Genomic DNA, 20901 nt, shown 5'->3' with positions numbered 1-20901 from the left:
TCTATATGATGAAGTGTCCCCAGTATTGCATTTCTGACCTTTGCTCAATAATGTTTTCCCCGTCGTTGTATTTATAGAAAATGGATAATTTGTTAAACTAATTCAAGGGGGACATTGTCATTTCTGTAGAGAGGGATAATGGATATGAGAATGTTATATGATGCAGCAACCCCAGTAGTGCATTTCGAACCTGTGACCAATGATGCTTCTCTCTCATTGCACTGTAGACACATTTTTTTTTTTTTTTTAATGAGAGAGGGATGAAGGGGATGGGGCAGTGTTATATGTTGTATTAGGCATATCACCAGTTTTGCATTTCTGATATGTACTCTATAATGTTTTCCCCTTCATTGTAGTTATAGACAGTGGTGATATGCAAAATCTACTAAAGGGGATGGTCTAACTCAGGGTGAAAGGGTGGTGTATGTTCGCATCAGGCTAAGGTTTCAAGATGGGACGGTAGTTTAACACCAAGGAGAATATATTAGTACAACAGTCTCCTTGTTTAACACCGGGCAATGGTCGTGTTTATCATTTTTGACAGGGGTACAGTATTCCCCCTCAGCCCGACCCCTGCTTAAAGAGTGTTTTGTTATCTGTCGTCATTCTTGTGTTTTGTTTTGATCGTTATTTTTATTGCCATCATCATCATTAGGTTTTCTCGCGCTATCAACAGCAATGGTGGTGAGGCGGGAGATCCTTCACCACACGAAACACGGCGCAAGGAGTGACGAGGACAAGCCCTCTACAGCAAGGTGCGTTACAGTGTTTTGTGTAATAATGTGTCAGGCTGTACAGTTGTGAGTAGTGACCTCCCGCCCCCCCTCCCTCTCTCCCATCAAAAAAGAAAAAAAAAATAATAATAATAGTAAAAGAACGTGCAGCCTCAACACTTTCCTCTCTCCTTACCTTTCACTTGTGGCTGTCATTACCTGTGCGTTATAATTATGCATTGGTGTTGTTGATAAGGTTAGGAATACCCATGTGAAAAAAATAAGCAGATATATTGTTGGTAATATTTTATTGAGAACTTTTATTGAAGTTTGATGTTTTGGTTTACACTTCTTCAGTAATGCATCACGGACTTTTATTCGAATGTGATTTTTTGGTTTATTTTCTTTTCTTAAGTTGTGCTCACGAAACGAAGATCAATAAATAATGGACGGATCAGAGACGAATGAGACTCGCGGATTTGAAACAAGGTCGATGGTTGGTGGGGGGAGGCCCTGGAGAGAGAGAGAGAGAGAGAGAGAGAGAGAGAGAGAGAGAGAGAGAGAGAGAGAGAGAGAGAAGATTAATAACCTAAAGCCACTTTGGTGTTGATATTGTAATATGCTAATATTTTCAGAAAAACCTATGTACAGCCTGTTATAATGGCGGGTAAGAACTGATTGGGGTAAACAGGAAAATAATAACATTTAAAAGTGCTAAATTGTACACGTAAGATATTCTGTACACTGAACACCAAAATGACGTTGCATGCTTTATATATATATATATATATATATATATATATATATATATATATATATATATATATATATATATATATATATATATATATATATATATATATATCCAGGGCCTCGTCAGCAGCCTAACAGTAAGCTGCGGCAGGTATCGGTGGACAGGTAAGGGCTATAGGGGAGCTGTGGCGAGAAAGAGACACAGACTCCGGAACATGAGAAAGCAGCTTTCCTTTCGAGTGTTGAGTCTGCTCCGCGTGTTCCCCGCCCGCCCACCAAGCCTCGAGAAGTTGTAGAGAAAGTGATGATCATCCTCTATAAGAGAATTTTATGCCCCCAAACTAAAGGGAGTTTGTGGGGCGGGTCTTTGCACTGTCCTGAGACAGGCGAGTTGGCATTGGTTTTAAGTACTAAGTAAGCTAAATTGGTCACCCTCAGAGGACCGTGTTGCTGTCACTTAGACAAAGGATTCCTTACTGGACACCTACACGACAGGCTTCCCCAGGAGGCACCCTCACCTGCCTGGGGCGTGACAGGGACCAGCGATGCTTGCACCGGTTGGCCCCGCTGCAAGCTGGACACACACATGGTACAGTCGGGGGTCGGGGGTCGCGCGGCCTACCCCATTCACTCCAGCGAGCGGTGTTACAGTGACGGTGACGGCCTGTTGTGTGGAATGGTGATTGCGCAGGTGTGTCGCCAGACCTGCACACGCCCCCGTCAGGGGCCGGCCACCCCCACGCATGCAGCCGCGGCGAGATAGATGCCGGGCCCCACTCATCCTGCTCTGCACGCGCCATGATCCACGACCCCTCTCCTCCCAGTGCGCGGAGAGGAGTCGTGCCTATCAGCTGATGAGTCAAAGATCATGCATTTTTCAGCAGTATATTTTTCTGTTGATCCTATAGTATTCATGTTTTGCTGGGTCTTGGTAAATATGACTGTATCGCTGACCGGCTACAAAGTGAGGTTCTATGACTTACGAGGTGCGACAAGAAGCTGACCCAGAGGTTTCTGGCGCCAGCCGTTAGGTCACCGTGACTGGCCACTGTAACACCGCCCGAGCTGGGCCCCGCAAGCTCCGACCCGCCGCCGCACGATCACAGCCTTTTCCCTTCACCTAAGTAACGGCGACAGACCCTCCTGTGGGCGCTCCGAGGCCTTAGAGCACGATGCTGAGGTTATGATGTAGCCTGGCGGAGGCAAACACGTCCTCCCCCCGCGTCCTCCAGGAAGAGAAGGCCTCATGACACTTGCACACTGAGCCGAACAGGCCGGGGAGCTTGCCGATCACTGAGGAGCTGTGCCGCTTCCAGCACTGACACATAGTCTCGTGCTCCTCCTCTTCGTGGAACTCCGCCTTGGACGCCGCCATGACCTGCGGCAGGAAGGAGTTTGCTGTGTTGCAGGAGGTGCTCAATGCGAGGCTGAGCTGCATGATCTCCGGGATGGCGGCGGCCTGCACTAGAGTCTCGCCTCCCGTCTGGATGTCCCGCCATGACTGATTGGTCTCGACCTCTTCCTGCTGGCCCTGGAACGCCTTCATGGTCCAGGTGACAACGGCGAAGGTGGCGGCATTGGTGGGAAAGGCGCGAATGAGCGCGGAGTTGAGACCCCGGAACAGCACGCTGGAGCCCTCCGTTGCCATGCTGGTCTTGAGGCAGTGCAGGATGCCGCGGTACTTGTTAACACCGCCGATGCCGTCAGCCTGCAGTGGAATACAGAGTTAGCGGCGAAGGGCTCATACACACACACACACACACACACACACACACACACACACACACACACACACACACACACACACACACACACACACACACACACACACACACACACAGCCAATCAATGCCATGATCACTTACTACAGAACAACGATTTTTCTTTTAGAATCTTTTAGCATCTTAGTAGTATTTTTTTTGTAATTTATATATCACAGATGTGTTCGTGTGTCTTTTTGTCATTATTTAAATCACTACTCAAGGCAACGACCACATCATTTCTACAAAGGCGTGTGTGACTCTCCTCCCGAAATTGACCTCTCTTTCGGCCACCTCTTTTGATTATTTTTTGTAGGAGCAGCGAGTAGCGGGCTTTTTTTTTATTATTGTATCCTTTTTTTGTGCCCTTGAGCTGTCTCCTTTGTTGTAAAAAAAAAAAAATCATACAGGACAGAACCGCCAGTATCACACTCACCTGTAGCCGGGACTTGATCATGTCGATGGGGTAAGTCACCACCCACGACAGGGCTCCGGCAAACCCTCCGGCTCCCAGCACGGCGGCGGGGGACACGGAGCCGTCAGCCGAGGCCCACGATCTGCTGAGGTATTCGTAGCTCAGGAAGTAGGAGGCGAACCCGGGAACCTGTAGGGAAGGCGGCGTTAGGTAGCTTTGACGTGTGAAAGAGGCGGGCTTTTTTTTTATTGTTGTTTACTTTTTTGTGTGCCCTTGAGCTGTCTCCTTTGTTGTATAAAAAAAAAGTCAGGGAGGATAGGGAAGAATAGAAAGCAAACTTAAAATCCTACCCCTCACGAAGGCGTTACGCTGATTGATTGTATCCCCACGTTGACTATTGTGGAGGTATGTGTTTGCAGTGACAGTGGGCCGCGCTAGGAGGGCCACGAAATTAGTGTGTACAAACAAGAGGGCTCAATGAAAAACGCGAGGGGAGGACAAGCTGGCCACCGAACGAAGCAATGAGTGAGTGAATGAGATCAAGAGAGGGGCACACTCACATCTCTGCAGACTGTGATGAGCTGTCCCCTGAAGATGCCCCGCCAGCCCTCCGTGGTGACGATCTTCCTCACGCAATCCATGGGGCTGGCGTAGCTGCTGCAGTTGGTCACCGTGGAGGAGGAGGTGGCGGCGCAGGACAGGGACTTGGTGGTCGCGCACGCCTCTGTCTGTATCTGTACCCGTGTCTTGATGAGCTCCATTGGCGACGACACGATGGACTGGGAGAGGCCCGCCGCTGCGCCGCATAGCATCTGTGATCTGTCGGTGCGGGAGAGTGGCTGATAAGTGAGTGGCAGGTTAGGCGGCGCTCTGAGGCGACGAACACAACACGGATAGACTTTTCCCTATCCTACGACTTTGACATTCATAAACTAATTATCACGTGAATCCCCGGAAACCAAAACCTAACCCTGGACTGTCAAGGGACTCTCCTCCTTTTTTTTTTTATTTCCCTTATATTGACAATCGATCAACACTATTCGAAATGTTACTCATGTTCTGACCGTTGTAAAAAATTAAGATCGAGTCCAACGGAGGCAAAAACAAGACCTTTGCGGCAAGGAAATGGTGTGTGAACAAAAAAGTCACCTTACTTATCATGGATTTCTTCCCCCTTAATTCTCGGAGGTTTGGTGTGACGCAAACCAAAGAGTTGTAGTGTTGAATGTGCAATGTATCTGTGGCTCAACTCGGGAAATTACATAATTAAAATAGGTTGCGTTATTAATGAGTATGTGTCTACCTCCTCTCGGGATATGACATCCGTTGGACAATAAAGTACTTAGCTGTATACACGAAGGGCGTTGTTGTAATGTTACAGACAAGGAACGCAAAAGCAGGAGAGCCCCTTATATGATACTGACAATCATGGCCAAGGCTTGCCGGGGGTGCAGTGGGCAGCCCGCTACGGGTTGCTGAGCGGCGGGCTGCTTACTGTGCGGGCCAACAATTTTATTTTTCATTTCTATTCTCTTTTTCTTTTGCCTTCACTGCCCCGCCGCACCAAGCCAGAGACCCCCTACAGTGACCCTCCAGACAACCTTCAAGCTTGTGCACTGACGGCCCCGACAATGCAGGTCAGGTCGCCTTCGCCCCGCCCACCCTCACCATCACTGTTCGAACTCACGGAAGCGACTCGCCGCCCCAAAGAGCAGACGACCACGCATTCGAACAATCGCGGTGAGAGGTGAAGCCCAAGGCGACAGCGACGGTGGCCACATGTTCGGCGTTGCGCCACTGAGAGGCTGATTACAGGTAGCTTTTACTCCGCCACGGCGGTGGTGTATACCTGAGGGAGTCTGGATTCTGGATGTGTTTGACCATGTTGCCGTGGACGCCGAAGACTATGGCGTTGACGAAGGCCACTCCTGCCATAGGGGAGGACATGCCCTTGTACAGTCCGCGAAGCTGTCGGGGAGGAATTAAGGGTAAGCAAGAGGAAGGACCCCGACACCCTCAGGCTTCGCTTCACACCTCAAGCCGCGATAGGAGGCACCCCGCACTGCCCACCGCCACGCCACGCCAGCTCCAGCGTGACCTGAAGCCTTTGCCGCCGGTGTCCCTCCCGGCCTGGCCCTGTGAAGGTCCAGGGACGGAAGGATCAGTGGGGGCAAATTCTGGGCGGCGCAGTGGGCACTCGTTCGTGTCGCCTTCTCGGGGCTCAGAAATGTGAAGGAAACTCACAAAATTTTCCCACCCATTACGTTATCTTATTAATATTTCCCATCCCCGTGGCGCTCCTAGACTGGCACTCACCGACTCATTTTTTACTGTGTCCGTGATGCAGTGCCACGTGCCTCGGTACTTGGGGTTGAGGAAGTCCTGGGTCTGGAGGCGGACCTGTGCGGGACGATAGGAAAACAGGGTCAGTATGCAGGAAGGCAGCACCAAGCTCTGCCACTGAAGATGAGCTTTTTGCAATGAAAGGAAGATACTGCCTGTTATTATCAACAGGTAAATAATGAATGGGACAAAGGAAAATAATTTTGAAATAAAACTGCATTGAAGAAAATAACTCAGAGTAAAGTTATGTCTCAAAACGACGTCACTTTCCTTTTTTGCAATTTAAATAGTCACCTTAATAAACACTAACACAAACTTACGCTAGTGGGGAATATGCCCCTTCTATAAAAAATAAAAAAAAGTAAAGTTTCTAATTCAGTCGCTGCAATTGAAAAGGGATGACAGGGTCCCGTAGATTTGTGTACCACCGTTTTCAGTAAGTAGTCCTTTTTCCAGAGTTTCCAGATTCCGTATCCAGATGGAAGTGCGTAACGTCGTATCACCTCTGGCATGTCGTTTGTTTAGGATTTAGGCTGTATGTTAAGACACGCGGGCAACTTACTTTCGCTAACGTGGGAAAGAATGCAGTGGTATGCTTTTTATTCATTAACACATTATAGATGACTGATAATGACTGTAAAATAAATAACGTAGTTGTTCCCTTCACGATACGTCGACGATCAGGTTAGCGATAAAAGAACTAAGATGTCGTTGGTAAAAATAAAAATAAAAACATGTCCAGCTTGGCAGATGTGCGGCTTGGCTGATCGACACGGCAAATATCTAAAGAAGTTCCTCCTATGTTGGATTCTTGATTAACTTCTTGAGGGGAGATTCACATCCTCGATCCCCATTCGTGCTCATTCCTACTCCTCGCCACCTGCTAAGCATCACGCCTTTATCCCACGTGCCCTGCCATGCCCAGATTGCTGTCCCCCTCCCTTCTCCCTTCGTCACGTGCCTTCGCCACAATCTGCCCCTGTGCTGCCCTCGTGCCATGATCAACACGTGACTCCCTTCACCGCCTCAGAGCCCAGTACGCAGCGGGGCCTTTGTGCTCCTTCTCGCCTCTTCTCTTTGCTAGACATTGTTTTGGGCAAATTTCTTATCTTATTTTTTTCCCTTGACCCCGAAATTACTGTATAATTACTAACATTATTGATTCTTTTCCGTTTCTCCTAAGTTTTATTTAGTAGATAGTGAAATTGACAGGTCGTATTCTCCAAATATTCCCCGTGTTTCGCTTGCTAGAGAATGAGATCGACAGCTTTTTTTTTATTTACTGGGTTTGTTTTGTTAAAGTCTTTCCTGATTTCCTTTAAAAAAAAAAAAGAGGTGTTGTTGTTGTGACCTTCCGTGAAAGAACACACTCTAAAAGAATATACCTTTCACTCAAGATCTACGTAGTAAGGTTTTCACCCGTCTAAATGCCACAACCATAATCTGGCCTCCGTCCCCTCCCCCTCTCCCTCCCCAAACCAGAACTCGAGGTACGCTGGCACTGGACGGAAGAAAGATCGACAACTTCAGAGAGAGAGAGAGAGAGAGAGAGAGAGAGAGAGAGAGAGAGAGAGTCACTATCACCTATATAAGACGCCAAAGAATGTCCCCCATCAACTCATTCTAATCAACATTGCAAAACGAACTCACCGCCGCGGCGCCTAACCCCCCATTAACCCCCCCCCCATCCCTCCAGGCCATCTCGTGTCAATGAGTCGAGAGAAATTCATGATCAGCTGCAAGACCGGTACCACATACGGCTCTAAGGGGCGTGCGCTGCTATTGGGTGAGGCGGTGAGGGTGTCTGGCGCTGATTGGCGGGGGCAGTGGTGTGTCCGAAGCCCCGCCCCGAAGCATGCCTCGGGGCCGGCGAAAATCAACAACACCGGGGAGCCGGTTTGCCACACGGCCTGAGGAGAGCCACTTTTTGCGCCTCCTCGATCCACTTATATAACTATAAGGTTCAAAATAGATGTGCCAGAGAGCCTTCGGATGTACAGAGACCTTAATTAGGAGCACTAGAGGAAAGATTATTACGGGGAGGTTTGAATCAACGCCAGAAAGTTACTGGGTGCACAGGGGTAAGATTATTATTATTTGATTGTTGAAAGATTAAAAAAGGTCAGAGGTTTGGATTCACGCAGTAAGATCAACAGCACTAGTTTCGTATTCTTTTAATTTAAGTCAACGAACAGTAGGTAAAGGGTAAACCTCCTGTAGGGCTAAATTATTGAAGACAAGTAACAGCTCAGACCGTTGTTTTTGCTAGTGACAAGGTTTACTGCCGTCTAGAATGCAATGGTTATACAAGAGGATGAAAATAATTTGCTACGACTAAAATAAAAGGATTCTCGTCTTTTTTTCCTGCATGGGGTAATACCCGTTACCCTGAGGGGGATCAGGGCTCATAGGACAATAGAAAAAGTTATGCCGAGGGAAAAGTTATTTAAGAGTGAGCAGTTGGTGGGTTATATTTTTTACTCTTTGGAGGTTGTTTTATGAGGTTTTAGACTGGGATTATTGTTATATGAAGAATGCTAAAAAAAAAATGCAGTGTGTGTGTGTGTGTGTGTGTGTGTGTGTGTGTGTTGAAATTATTCAGCCGGGAGAGAGAGAGAGAGAGAGAGAGAGAGAGAGAGAGAGAGAGAGAGAGAGAGAGAGAGAGAGAGAGAGAGAGAGAGAGAGAGAGAGAGAGAGAGAGAGAGAGAGAAAGCATGTGTGTGTGTGTGTGTGTGAATGTCGTGAAGAGGAAAGCACACACACACACACACACACACACACACACACACACACACACAAATGAACATGTCTCTATCACCCCAGGCATGCTTAGTGGGCGTGATGGGGTGGTGTTGTGGTCTTCCCGCCCCCGCCATTGTGTGTTAAGCAGGGGTGTGTCGGTCCGTAATGCGTCTGTTGTCACCGCACATGCTTCCCCGCGTGGACACAGGTATGGCGCCGCTTCTTGTTTCATGTTCCTCGCACGTGTTTGTCACTCACTTGGATACTCGGTTTGTCGTGTTCGTAAACGAGTATGGTCGCTTTTGTTCGGTTTTGTTACGTATTTGTTATTTATTATTTGCTGGTCGTGTGTTCCTGGGTCTTCCTACCTTTTCTGACGCAATATAACGGTTAATTTCCGCTCTTGTTCGCTAAATTGTTTCGTGGTTAGTATTTCTTATTTGCTGGTCGTCTGTTCCTGGGTCTTCCTACCTTTTCTGACGCAATATAACGGTTAATTTCCGCTCTTGTGCGCTAAATTGTTTCGTGGTTAGTATTTCTTATTTGCTGGTTGTCTGTTCCTGGGTCTTCCTACCTTTTCTGACGCAACATAACGGTTAATTTCCGCTCTTGTTCGCTAAATCGTTTCGTGGTTAGTATTTCTTATTTGCTGGTTGTCTGTTCCTGGGTCTTCCTACCTTTTCTGACGCAACATAACGGTTAATTTCCGCTCTTGTTCGCTAAATTGTTTCGTGGTTAGTATTTCTTATTTGCTGGTCGTCTGTTCCTGGGTCTTGCTGCCTTTTCTGCTGCAATATACCTGTTAACTTTCCTGACTTTCTTCACTACCTAACGAGACTCTACATGGCGACTGTTTTTTTCTTTCCTAGTTTTCCTCGAGTTTTCTTTGTTAGACATTGTTTTGGGCAAATTTCTCATCTTACTTTTTCCCCCAGACCCCGAAAATACTGTATAGTTACTAACATTATTGATTTTTTTTCCGTTTCTCCTAAGTTTTATTTGCTAGATAGTGAGATTGACTGGTCGTATTCTCCAAAAATCACCCTTGTTTCGCTTACTAGAGAATGAGATTGGCAGCTTTTTTTTTATTTACTGGGTTTATTTTGTTCAAGTCTTTCCTGATTTCCTTTAAACCGGCAGCAGCGACGGGTCAAATTTGTGGCATTACCGTGTACCAGCGACGGGCCAAATTTGTGCCATGATACAAACCCCCCAAAATAGATGATGCATATACTGATCACAAATGCTTTGATATATATTATGAAATGGTTTATGTGAGAGATGATTTTTCTCGTTTTTCTCGCTTAGAGGGACCATTAAGAAACGTGATCCCCGCTGCTACTGGGTTGAAAATTAGAAAGAATGTTTTCCCCTCTCGCTCTTCATCTGTAGGCAGCGTTCTGTGTGGCCGGGCTCATACTATCGAGCTATATATTCCTTTCATCCACCTCCTCCAAGTCGACAGTCGGGATGTCTGCTCGCCTGTCTTTACCTATTTTTGCATTCACTCAGTAGACTCGTTTGCTCTGCCACATCCACTCAGAAGTACTTACTCTTGTATTAATGACCTCTGACTTTTTCATGTGCATTCCCTCACAAACAACCTTGCCAGCGGGTGGGGATAACGACCCTGGCTTATAGTGTTGCCAGGGATAAAAAGTCTTGGGTTTTTACGGTTGTCGAAAAAAAGGGTTTTGTGGATTTTATTAATTTTCAGGGACAAAGCAGCAAACGTGTGGGATATTTAATGGCTCATAAAACTCGATCATAAAAAACACTACTCGGGTAACTATGCTTCCCAGGACTGAATTGATGTGTTAGCCTGTTTAGTCGTTGGAAATATATTGGTGTTAGGTTTGAAAATATTTGGAACCCTTGCAGTATTTCCTTCCAGCAGAAATATCACTGACTTAGCGTGTGGGATTTTAATGGCTCATAAAACTCGATCATAAAAAACACTACTCGGGTAACTATGCTTCCCAGGACTGAATTGATGTGTTAGCCTGTTTAGTCGTGGGAAATATATTGGTGTTAGGTTTGAAAATATTTGGAGCCCTTTCAGTATTTCCTTTCAGCAGAAACATCACAAATAGCGATAATAAAACGTACTACAACAGATTAACATAAGCAACACCGCAAACAAATATAAGTTCTGGAAAGAATATGACGCTAATAACTTTGAAAATAACACGTTTGACAGCACCAGTAAAATGCCACCACCACCACCACCAACAACAACAACAACAACACTAACAAGAACAACAACTATACCAACACACAACTCTTTTACGTAACGTTGCTACAGAAATCATCCGTATTTAGTTTTTACTTCTTTTGGTGGGGCGGCTTCTCCTTTAAGTAGAGTTTCTCATTAATGGAGTACCTGTTTGCCACACCTATCAGGATACTCTTAACCCGTCCTCTGCGATTGTCACGTATTTCGCCTTCACTGGTAGCCTGGTAACATACACTCCCAGGTCTTTATCTGCCTCTGTGGTGGATAGTGGAGTGTTTCCCATGTGGTATTGGTGTGCTGGATTTCCCCTCCCACGGTGCACGACTTTACATTTTTCTTCATTGAGTTGTAGCAGCCACTTTTTGTTCCATCTCTGTAGCTTGGTGAGGTCTTCTTGTGGGAAATCCGCAGGGTTAAGGTCAGGTGAAGTACTGTTCGTGTCACCTACCACCCTCTGCCAGTGCGTCCCTCAAATTACACAACCACAGTGGCGTTGCAGCCTTGTCCTTCCTGCCGTGGTTACTGTCCCTAAACAGCCCCTCGTATGCCCGCTCGCCCCCTCCACCATCACGCAGCCGCTTACACAAGACTTGCTACTCATTCTGAACTGTCTTTTCTCGTCCTCGTCCGTGTGCTAGATTTAATAGTATGTTTTATTTAACCAGTACGAGAAAGCAATCTAAACAAACGTCATTACTACATTTAACCAGTACGAGAAAACAATCTAAACTGACGTCATTACTACATTTGCTAGATTTGATAATATTTTCAAATGCATGAGAAAAAATCCAAAAAGACGTCATTCCTGCATTTCCTATATTTAAATCCTATATATTTTCACTGCATAAGAAGAAACTCCAAAGCAGACGACCTCCCTGCAATTGCTATATTTAATTATGTCTTTTTATTTCACTGTTTAAGATGAAATTTCAAAGTAGACTCCCTTCCTCCGTTTACAAGACCTGATCATGTCTTGAATTATCTTCATATTTAAAACAAGTATTAAAAGATAGCCTTTCTATATTTTCTGTTACCTACTACTTGGACGTTTTCAAGGGAGGAGTTTCAGAAAATTTGACATAGATTGTAAACTGAAGCGCGTGTCTCGACCTCTGTCCTCTGCATTGCGGCAATATTGTAAACTTTTCTCCAATATTTTCAATCCTTGCACGGCGCCGATTGAATCTTGTACGGTTAAATTAAAGATGTGTGTCGGAGTAGCAGAGAGGCTTAGCAGAGTTAATAAACGGCATTCTTTCCGGATTTTTCTTTCTATGTGACGGATCAGACAATTTTTGCTACAACTATTATTAAAATGTTGCGGATCAGAACAGCCACTGCGGAGAATCTAAATTACAAAGGAGCTGCAGTGAAGTCGGTAACGGAAACAAATAGCTAACGATTACAATTTACTTTGAAGCTAAAAATAAAGGAAAATGTATGTGACGCATCAAATTAATACTCGCGGGAAATCTTGGACCTTCAGCGAGGCGAGTGCATAGGATAAATAAATAAATAAATAGACTACTTCATATTTTTCAACTCTGTGCGTCCACTTTATATACGGCGCTGCTAAAATATGGTTAAGTCTGCCCGCTAAGCTCTCTGTCTCTCGCTCTCTCTCTTTACCTGGGCCTTGTGGAGCCATTCATTAGCTGCCGTGCACCTGTAGGCCTAGGCGACGATGCAGGGCGCCGATAGCGTGTGGGGCCGAGAGTCACCTGTTGAACTCTAGGCCTAACAGCGGAATGTGTTGCCTAGGTTAGTGTTGGTGTGTGTCGGGTGTGTTTTTGTGTATTGTTGTATTATTTATATGTGTATTATTTGTTTGTGTATAGTATGTGCATGGCTTGTATAGGGTTTGTGTACGGTGCTTGTAAATTATGTATATGTTTTGTAAATGTCGTGTTTGATCTGTATGGTATGTGTATGGTATGTGTATGGCTAATGTATGTTTGTTGGGTATGAGAAGATTGGTTTGTGGTCTTTGTATGGTCTGTATATAGGTGGTGTATGGTATGTGTATGGTATGTGTATGTTCTGTGTATAGTTAGGTGTCTTTTTTAGCGGAAGTGGCTTTACTAAGTGACATTAAGACTGGACCTTTTTTTTTTTTCACTCTGGAGCGGTTTGTGTTGAAAGGTCATTTGGTTACACAATAGGCCTACACTCCTTGACTTTTCCTTCCTTCCCTTGAATTTAACTTTCTCATTTTTAGGTGGAGTTATCTAATCACCAAACGGATTCCTTATTTAGGCATACTTTCTACTGTGTTAACGAAGTATATTATATCAATCTATTTTCTCTTCCCATCTGCCTTATTTAAGCATGTGTTGGGTTTTGTGAAGAACTTACTTGAGGGAAAACTAAGGTGTATAACAACAAGAAGGCCTAGCGCATTTTTGCTTTTGTTGTTGTTGTTGTTGTTGTTGTTGTTGTTGTTGTACTGATGGTGGGAACGGTAGTGGTGGTGATGTCGCTTTCGTTTCGGTAGTGTGTGTGTGTGTGTGTGTGTGTGTGTGTGTGTGTGTGTGTGTGTGTGTGTGTGTGTGTGTGTGTAAACAAAAACAGGAAAAAGGCCTACTTAAAGATCAGATACGCCTTGAGATTAAATTTTTGAAAGTGACGTTTTGTGTCTGAAAAAAAAATACATTATATATATTTTTACCACACTAGCTTTTGCGTTTAAGTGGCTGCGATTACGAAATGATGCATCGCATATATCTTTGTGTCCTTAACTCACCAACGTTAGAAATAGAACAAACTCCGTCACAGTTACGAGTAAAAAAGTATGTGAAAGGAAAAAAATACATAAGAGAAATCTATTACAACTCATACACATGATGCGAGTGTAGTAGTAATAGTAGTAGTAGTAGTAGTAGTAGTAGTAGTAGTAGTAGTAGGAGGAAGAGGAGGAGGAGGAGGGGGAGCTGTAGTAGTAGTAGTAGTAGTAGCAGTAGTAGTAGTAGTAGTAGAAGTAGTAGGAGGAGGAAGAGGAGGAGGAGGAGGGGGAGCTGTAGTAGTAGTAGTAGTAGTAGTAGTAGTAGTAGTAGTAGGATTAGGAGGAGGAGGAGGAGGAGGAGGGGGAGTTGTAGTAGTAGTAGTAGTAGTAGTAGTAGTAGTAGTAGGAGGAGGAGGAGGAGGAGGAGGAGAGGGAGTTGTAGTAGTAGTAGTAGTAGTAGTAGTAGTAGCAGCAGCAACAACAGAAATAGAAGTGTTAATTGTTGTTGTTACCGCAATAGCTGTGTTCCCGATCATGTCCTTGCTCAGTATTACGCAATTACATGTGAACAACAACGCAGCGACGCACACTCCCCTTAATGAGAAAAAAGTGCAAGTAGAGGTGTGCGACGCAGCGCCTCCCTTACTGCGCTGACCCGGGAAGGAGAGAGGGAGAGTCAAGCCACGTGATCCGGTGAATGCGTCGTAGCTCCTTTTATTTTCTTTTAACTCTCCCCCCCCCCCCGCCCCCAGTTGTAAAGTTACCCTTACCCAACACGTGGCTCTTAAACTCGTGTAACCTTTTCTCTTCAATTTTTATTACTCAAGATCATCTGTCTGTGTTATTTCGGTATAGATGCTTACGTAAACTTGTGTCCTGTTACTCTGTCGGAAAAAAAAGAGGTTCTAGGGAAGCAATTATAGAAAACAGTTAAGCACGCCTTGTTGGGTAAATATTTGCTGAGGTGTTTAAATGTAAATGGTCCAAGATATTTTTTAGGGAGCAGTTGTACAAGTCTTAGAACTAGACACTCGAATTACTTGCTTAGTCTATTTTTATCATTCTCAAGAACACCTAGTGCGTTATTACGGTATTATGAATGCTTACATAAACCTAACGGAGTCCTTCTTGTTGCTTAAAGTTGAAGGATCTCGGAGAAATACTTTAGTAACAATTAGTAGATTCTGAATATCCGTCGCGGGAATTTCAACAGCCTAGACGGAACAAATCTTTTTTTGGCGTGAGTGTAGTGTTTGTTGCACCTCTATTGCTTGCCTCGTGTCTCTCAGCTTTTGTTTATTTAGGAGTTAGGTGATGCTCGATGATTACCGATTATATGTGGGTCTATATGATAAATAGATAAATGGATTGTTAGATACTGAGAGAGGGCCATTAACAGGGAGTGATAAACAATACAGTTATAAGGACAGAGAATGAACGACGAGGGAATACAAAGGAGAGAAAGTAGGAGAGAAGATAAAATAAAAGGAAGGGGTGAGGAAGTATCAGGACACCTCTCCTCCCGAAATTGACCAATCTTTCGGCCACTCCTTTAACTCTTTATAGGAGCAGTGAGTAGCGGGCTTTTTTTCACATTTGTTACCTTTTTTAATGCCCTTGAACTGACTCCTCTGCTGTAAAAAAAAAAAAGTCGAAAAAGAAGAGGAGAAATGGTCTTACCTTTACTGTGTCGAAGGGATGCCCCACGGCCACTCCAGCACACCCTGCGGAGGATAGAAAGACCGTCAGGAACAATGATACACACATAACATTACACAGCTACACATAATTACACTCAACGGTCCCTATAGAGAAAAAAAATTTTTGCGTTCTTTTTTTGCGTTCTTTTTTTGCGTGCTTTTTTTTTTTACATAAGAACATAAGAACGCAGGAGTCTACAAGAGGCTGGTAGGCCTGTACGAGGCAGCTCCTTTGACCCTAAGCCTGTCTTCACACTCATCAGATTGCGAGTCACTACATGTATATATATCTAGGATGCAGGACTTTGGTTACCGCGTCGCCACCTTCAACAGACGGATCAAAACATCGTATGGAGGCCAGTTTATATATCGTTCTTCAGGTCTGGCGGGAACATGTGGTAGTAAATATTTCTCTCACATCACTTATGCCTCTATAGCCTCTCTCCCACCCTCTACCTCCCTTCCCTTGTGTTCCTTTTACTTCCTCCTTTGTATTGAATATTGTGGTCCTTTTCCTTCGTCGGTATCAGTGTTTTTCTTTGCTTCCTCTGTCGTCACTGTTGGTATAGCATTTCCTTCGACAAGTTTCCATTATGCTTTTTCAGTTTACTTCCTCCTTTGTATTGAATGTTATGTTCCTTTTCCTTCTCACATCACTTATGCGTCTACCTCTCTCCCTCCCTCTTTTCTCCTCCGCCACATCCATTTATCCCTCTACCTCCCTCCCCTCCTCTCCTGCGCCGCATCCCTCCACCCCTCCCCTCCCCGCACTTGTTTTCCTCAGCAAAGTATCTCGTCATTCCTGCTTCGTGAAGTTGCCCATTAATCCAAACTGGGTCACGTCAAGGACAGTTTGCCAACCATTGTATCAGCTTATCATTGAAGTTTCTAATTACATAGGAAGAAGCTTGCTCAAGGCAGTCTACTTGTTAGCTTTACTGGACATGGAAGCTACGAATCAAGTTTTGGAGTGCGCTGAACTGACCCTATTTGGTGTCACTGGGGGCAAGGTGAGGCAGGCAGGCAAATAGGTAGGCATGGCAAGGCAGGCGGCAGCAGGAGGCGGAGTACTCGTGTGGTAAGTTGTCAAGGCGTGGTTGGTGCGTGTGGCATTTCAAGGTAGAGCAAATTTTATTATTTTGGAGCAACTTTTCTGGGACTCGTTAACACGTGTATGTAAAGAGAGTGTGCGATGCTTATCTCTCCTTCATCTCCACCCCTTATCTCTATACCATATTTTTTTCTCTCTCCTTCATGTCCATCCCCTCTCTCCACCATATTTTTCCCACTTTCCTTCATCTCTATACCATATTTTCTTATCTCCCCTTCATCTACACCCCTTATCTCTATACCATATTTTTTTCTCTCTCCTTCATGTCCATCCCCTCTCTCCACCATATTTTTCCCACTTTCCTTCATCTCTATACCATATGTTCTTATCTCTCCTTCATCTCCACCCCCCTTTCCTATACCATATACATCTCTCTTTCATCTCCATGCCTTATATCTATACCTTATTTTTCCCTCTCTCTTTCACCTTCACTTCCACCAAGTCCCCTACGGCCTACGCCACCAAGCGCCACCAAACGCTTCCCCTCCCACTCTCTACCTCTGTTAACGCTTACACTCCGGACACTCAGCCAACTCTTGTGCCCTTCATTAGTATTCAGACCTCGCCTCAGCCACAGCCAAAAGCTAACTTGGGCGCCTACTCTTACGTAAAATATTACCTGGCCGGGCAAGTCGCGTGGAGTTACCCTGAACAGGTATTTTTTATAGAGATTGTTGGCTGGTTGCTGGGTGTGGTGGGCGGAGGATGTGGAGGAGGGTGGAGCATGGAGGGTGTCGGCGGGTAGCCATGTGCACCCTTCTGTCTGCTTTTGCAGGAACAGCGCTTATCGGGTTCTGTTTTTTCTTTGTTTATTGTCTTGAGCTGTTTTCTTTACTGTGTTAAAAAGTAATGGGAGGCTGATGTTTGAGGAAGGTGGATGTTGAGGAGGTGATTGGGGAAAGGACTGGAGCATGGTGCGTGGTGGGGCGGGTGTGGAGGGGCAGGTTGTGGGTGCGTGAAATGAAGGCGCATTTCACACGAGGTCACTACGGTTGAACGGCGGCGTCACCGGGTTTCAAGGTGGCTCGCTCGCGTAGCTGGTGACCGCCACCCGCAGTGGACGCCACTCACTGTAAGGCACCGTTTCCAATGGGAGCTTTCATACGGAGCCACCGGTGGCCGCCACTTTCGTCTAATGGAAGTCCAGGTGTGAACACTGTACCTGCTATGCGCGGACGCGGGCTCGCAGATGACCCAAGGAGGGCCCGCGTTGAATTTCGCCCGCGCGCGACGTCCGCAGCGTGTGAAAGGTTCCATAAAAAACATCATTCAAGTTGACGCGGGTCCGTGTTATAAGCGCGGACGCGGGCCTCGCCCGCAAGTGTGAAAGGGGCCTGACCAAAGCAGATTCTTGAGGATTCTTGTTGTTTGTCCAGGAAATATTGAGAGGAGTAATGGAAGGGTTTGTGTGGAGGGAGAGGTGTGGAGGGTAGCAAGGGATGGTGGGAGGGAGATGCAAGGTGGTGTGTGTCGCTGATATATATATATATATATATATATATATATATATATATATATATATATATATATATATATATATATATATCTATATATATATATATATATTTGTGTGTGTGTGTGTGTGTAATGTGGTGTCGCCGATGATGAGGCCGAGAACCTCCTGAAAGGAAGGTCTGCTCATACGAAAGATTTTTTTCTCGTCGGCACATAAATCAGTGTATCGTGTGATGCAAACCACTGTCTATCCTAGTAACAGAATACCAAGGACATACACTTTCTATATCAAGCTCCTGAAGTCTACCGAGAACACGATAATTAAATTTTCTCTCGTCACTAATATATCTCCCCCTCCCACCTCCCACCTCCCCACCCCTCTCCGCCGCCGCTCATCCTTACCCCTCCCCTCCCCTCCCACCTATCCCCCCCAGGTGTTGCCTCATACCTGAATAAATAATTATAGAGTTGGTTCGTGCGTACAGACGGTGACCTCGTGGCCGCTGGATGGCCGAGGAAGTTTTTGTGCTGTTTTTTTTACTTAGATTTGGTGGAACGGTTACGAAATTGAAATTAATGTTTTGAAGACCTGCTGGTATTCTACACATATATAATACAAATATGATGCCGTCTCCCCGCTAACTCACGTATAGATCCCACCAACAGCCAGGAAATTGATCATATATCTCAAAATCTAAATCAAAATAAATATGGAAACTGTCCACAGAATAAGTATCAAAACATAAAAAAATGACCATGTAATCAAAATCAAAATATCCATGAAATAAAAAGAAAAGAAAAAATGTTGCAATCAAGACTCAAAAACAAAATCTATGCAGTCAAAACCAAAATAAAACAACTTTGCTCTGATAACTTGCATGAAAAAACTTATCCATGCAATCAAAATGAAAATAAAAATGAAAAACTTCCCAAACAATAAAAGAAGAAAACAACAACACACCAGAAACCACCGCATAGATAGACACCCATCCATCTTGCCAACTCATCCCTCAGTCAACCCCTCCACCTGACCCTCACAACCACCACCTCCTCGTCCACCTCCTGAACACCAAGAGTACATGTGGAGGGGTGGGCGCTAAGGAGGGCAAGGCCGGTACATGCTCGCGTGTTGCCCTTGTGCTGGGACGGGCGTGAGTGTGGTAATGTTTGACCTTTGCTAGTGTGGGGCCCCGTATCATAGACCTCGTCCAGTAGTAGTAGTAGTAGTAGTAGTAGTAGTAGTAGTAAGGCAGGGGTCAGGTATAAAGGTAGGGATTTTGAAAGCGTTTCCATGATTGTTGAACGTTTGTAGAAAAGATATATGAAGAGCTAGTGATGTTTCATAAGGTAGGTAATGAAATACTGGCACGGTAGAAAGTGAGGGAGAAAGGAAGAAAAATAAAGGAATGAGAAAGGAGAAGAGATGGGAAAAAAGATGTGAAAGTACTATGGGAATGAAGAGAAAGGGAGAGGGAGAGAGAGTGTGTGTGTGTGTGTGTGAGAGAGAGAGAGAGAGAGAGAGAGAGAGAGAGAGAGAGAGAGAGAGAGAGAGAGAGAGAGAGAGAGAGAGAGAGAGAGAGAGAGAGAGAGAGAGAGAGAGAGAGAGAGAGAGAGAGTAATTTGGCCACGATAATTATTCCCATATGGTCACGGTTGGCCACTAATAGATCAATTTACGAGAGAATTAATTAAATGTTTGCTGTGATCACAAACCATTCCGCTCTGATCTTTTTTTTTACGGGAGGAGAAACAAACTAGAGAGACTGAACCCCCACAAAAAAAATATAAGGGAAAAAATCTTGCAACACTGAACCTATGAAAAAAAAAACACCAGCAGGAGTATGCCGTTAAGATAAATGGGAAAGGGTTCTAAAATCATCCTAATTTTATTTTTATTTATTTATTTTTTTTTTTTGTATATGTGTATGTGTGTGTGCAACTACATAACCTCTGCAACCTGTCATGTTTTTTTTTTTTTTTTACATCAAGTTTATTTACATCGCCTTTTTTACATCGAGTTTTTTTATATAAGTTTTTTTTACATCTATTTTTTTTACATCGTTTTTTTACATACTAGTGGAAACAACTAAAAGGCATAACAAACAGAGATAAACAAAATCCCACAACAAAAACAAAAGCCCTGTCATGTCACACTCACGTCACGATCAAGCCTTGGACTCGGTGGCGCATGAGGTGAGGTGCTGAGGTGAGATAAGCGGGATCGAGGCTTTTAAAGTGACCAACCAGATTATCTTTTCATTCATCTCAACACGTGATCAGAGCGATGGCCTAAGCGACCCTCGGCAGCTTCAGAATCGGAGGCCGTAGATTAGATAGGACGCAGGTAAATGAGTGACCAAGTGGACGGAAGGGGGGGAGGGGCAGGTAAAGTAGAGGTTGAGGTAGATAAATAGACAGGTAGAGGCCGTAATGAAGTAAGGTTTGCAGGTGTCATACTGGTTGTAGTAGTGTGTTCAGGGTGAAGCAGAAGGGGGGATTAAGATTTGCAAGGAAACAAAGCAGGATAAAACGAAGCAGGTGTTCCATATACGAAGAGGTGTGGAGAGGTTGAAGTAAGATGTGGAAGGAAGAAGAGAGTGAAGAGGGACGAGGGTGAAAGAAGAAGAGGAAGGTGAAAAGATGAAAGGATGAAAAAAGACAGTAAAGAAGGAAAAGGATGAACTAAAAAGATGGTAAAAGAAGATACTGAAGGAAGAACAGCATGGAGGAAGAAGAGGCCATGGTCGTGAGGAAATGGAAGTTCTCTCAGGAGGTACCATGTGTTGTTCGTCTGGGTTTTGTAGTCTCCGTCTGTCCTTGTGGTTAGCTATCCTTGTGCTTGTGTCTGCTGGGGTTGTGGCGGCGGTCGAGGAAGGAAGCCAGGGTACGAATGAAACTAATGGCTTCTGCACTTAAGGAAGGGTACGAAAAGCTATAAAGTGAAGGTTGGA

General features: G+C 44.9%; 1 protein-coding gene across 1 annotated transcript in view; it reads right to left on the bottom strand.

Annotated features, from left to right (window-relative positions):
* Positions 1-1004: 1004 nt before the first annotated feature.
* LOC126987934 (mitochondrial basic amino acids transporter-like) overlaps positions 1005-20901 on the bottom strand; it is a 32918-nt gene continuing 13021 nt past the window's right edge. The window contains exons 2-7 of the mRNA XM_050845575.1: positions 15365-15408; positions 5958-6041; positions 5491-5609; positions 4202-4460; positions 3663-3830; positions 1005-3174 (exon numbers count right to left, since the gene is read on the bottom strand). Of these exons, the coding sequence (XP_050701532.1) occupies positions 2629-3174; positions 3663-3830; positions 4202-4460; positions 5491-5609; positions 5958-6041; positions 15365-15408 (1220 nt within the window). The 3' untranslated portion in view covers positions 1005-2628. The remainder of the gene's footprint in view (positions 3175-3662; positions 3831-4201; positions 4461-5490; positions 5610-5957; positions 6042-15364; positions 15409-20901) is intronic.

Source organism: Eriocheir sinensis, chromosome 67 (genome assembly GCF_024679095.1).
Source record: "Eriocheir sinensis breed Jianghai 21 chromosome 67, ASM2467909v1, whole genome shotgun sequence".
NCBI classification, from domain to species: domain Eukaryota; kingdom Metazoa; phylum Arthropoda; class Malacostraca; order Decapoda; family Varunidae; genus Eriocheir; species Eriocheir sinensis.
Note: the sequence above shows the minus strand (reverse complement) of the source record. Positions and strands in the feature narration are given on the sequence as shown.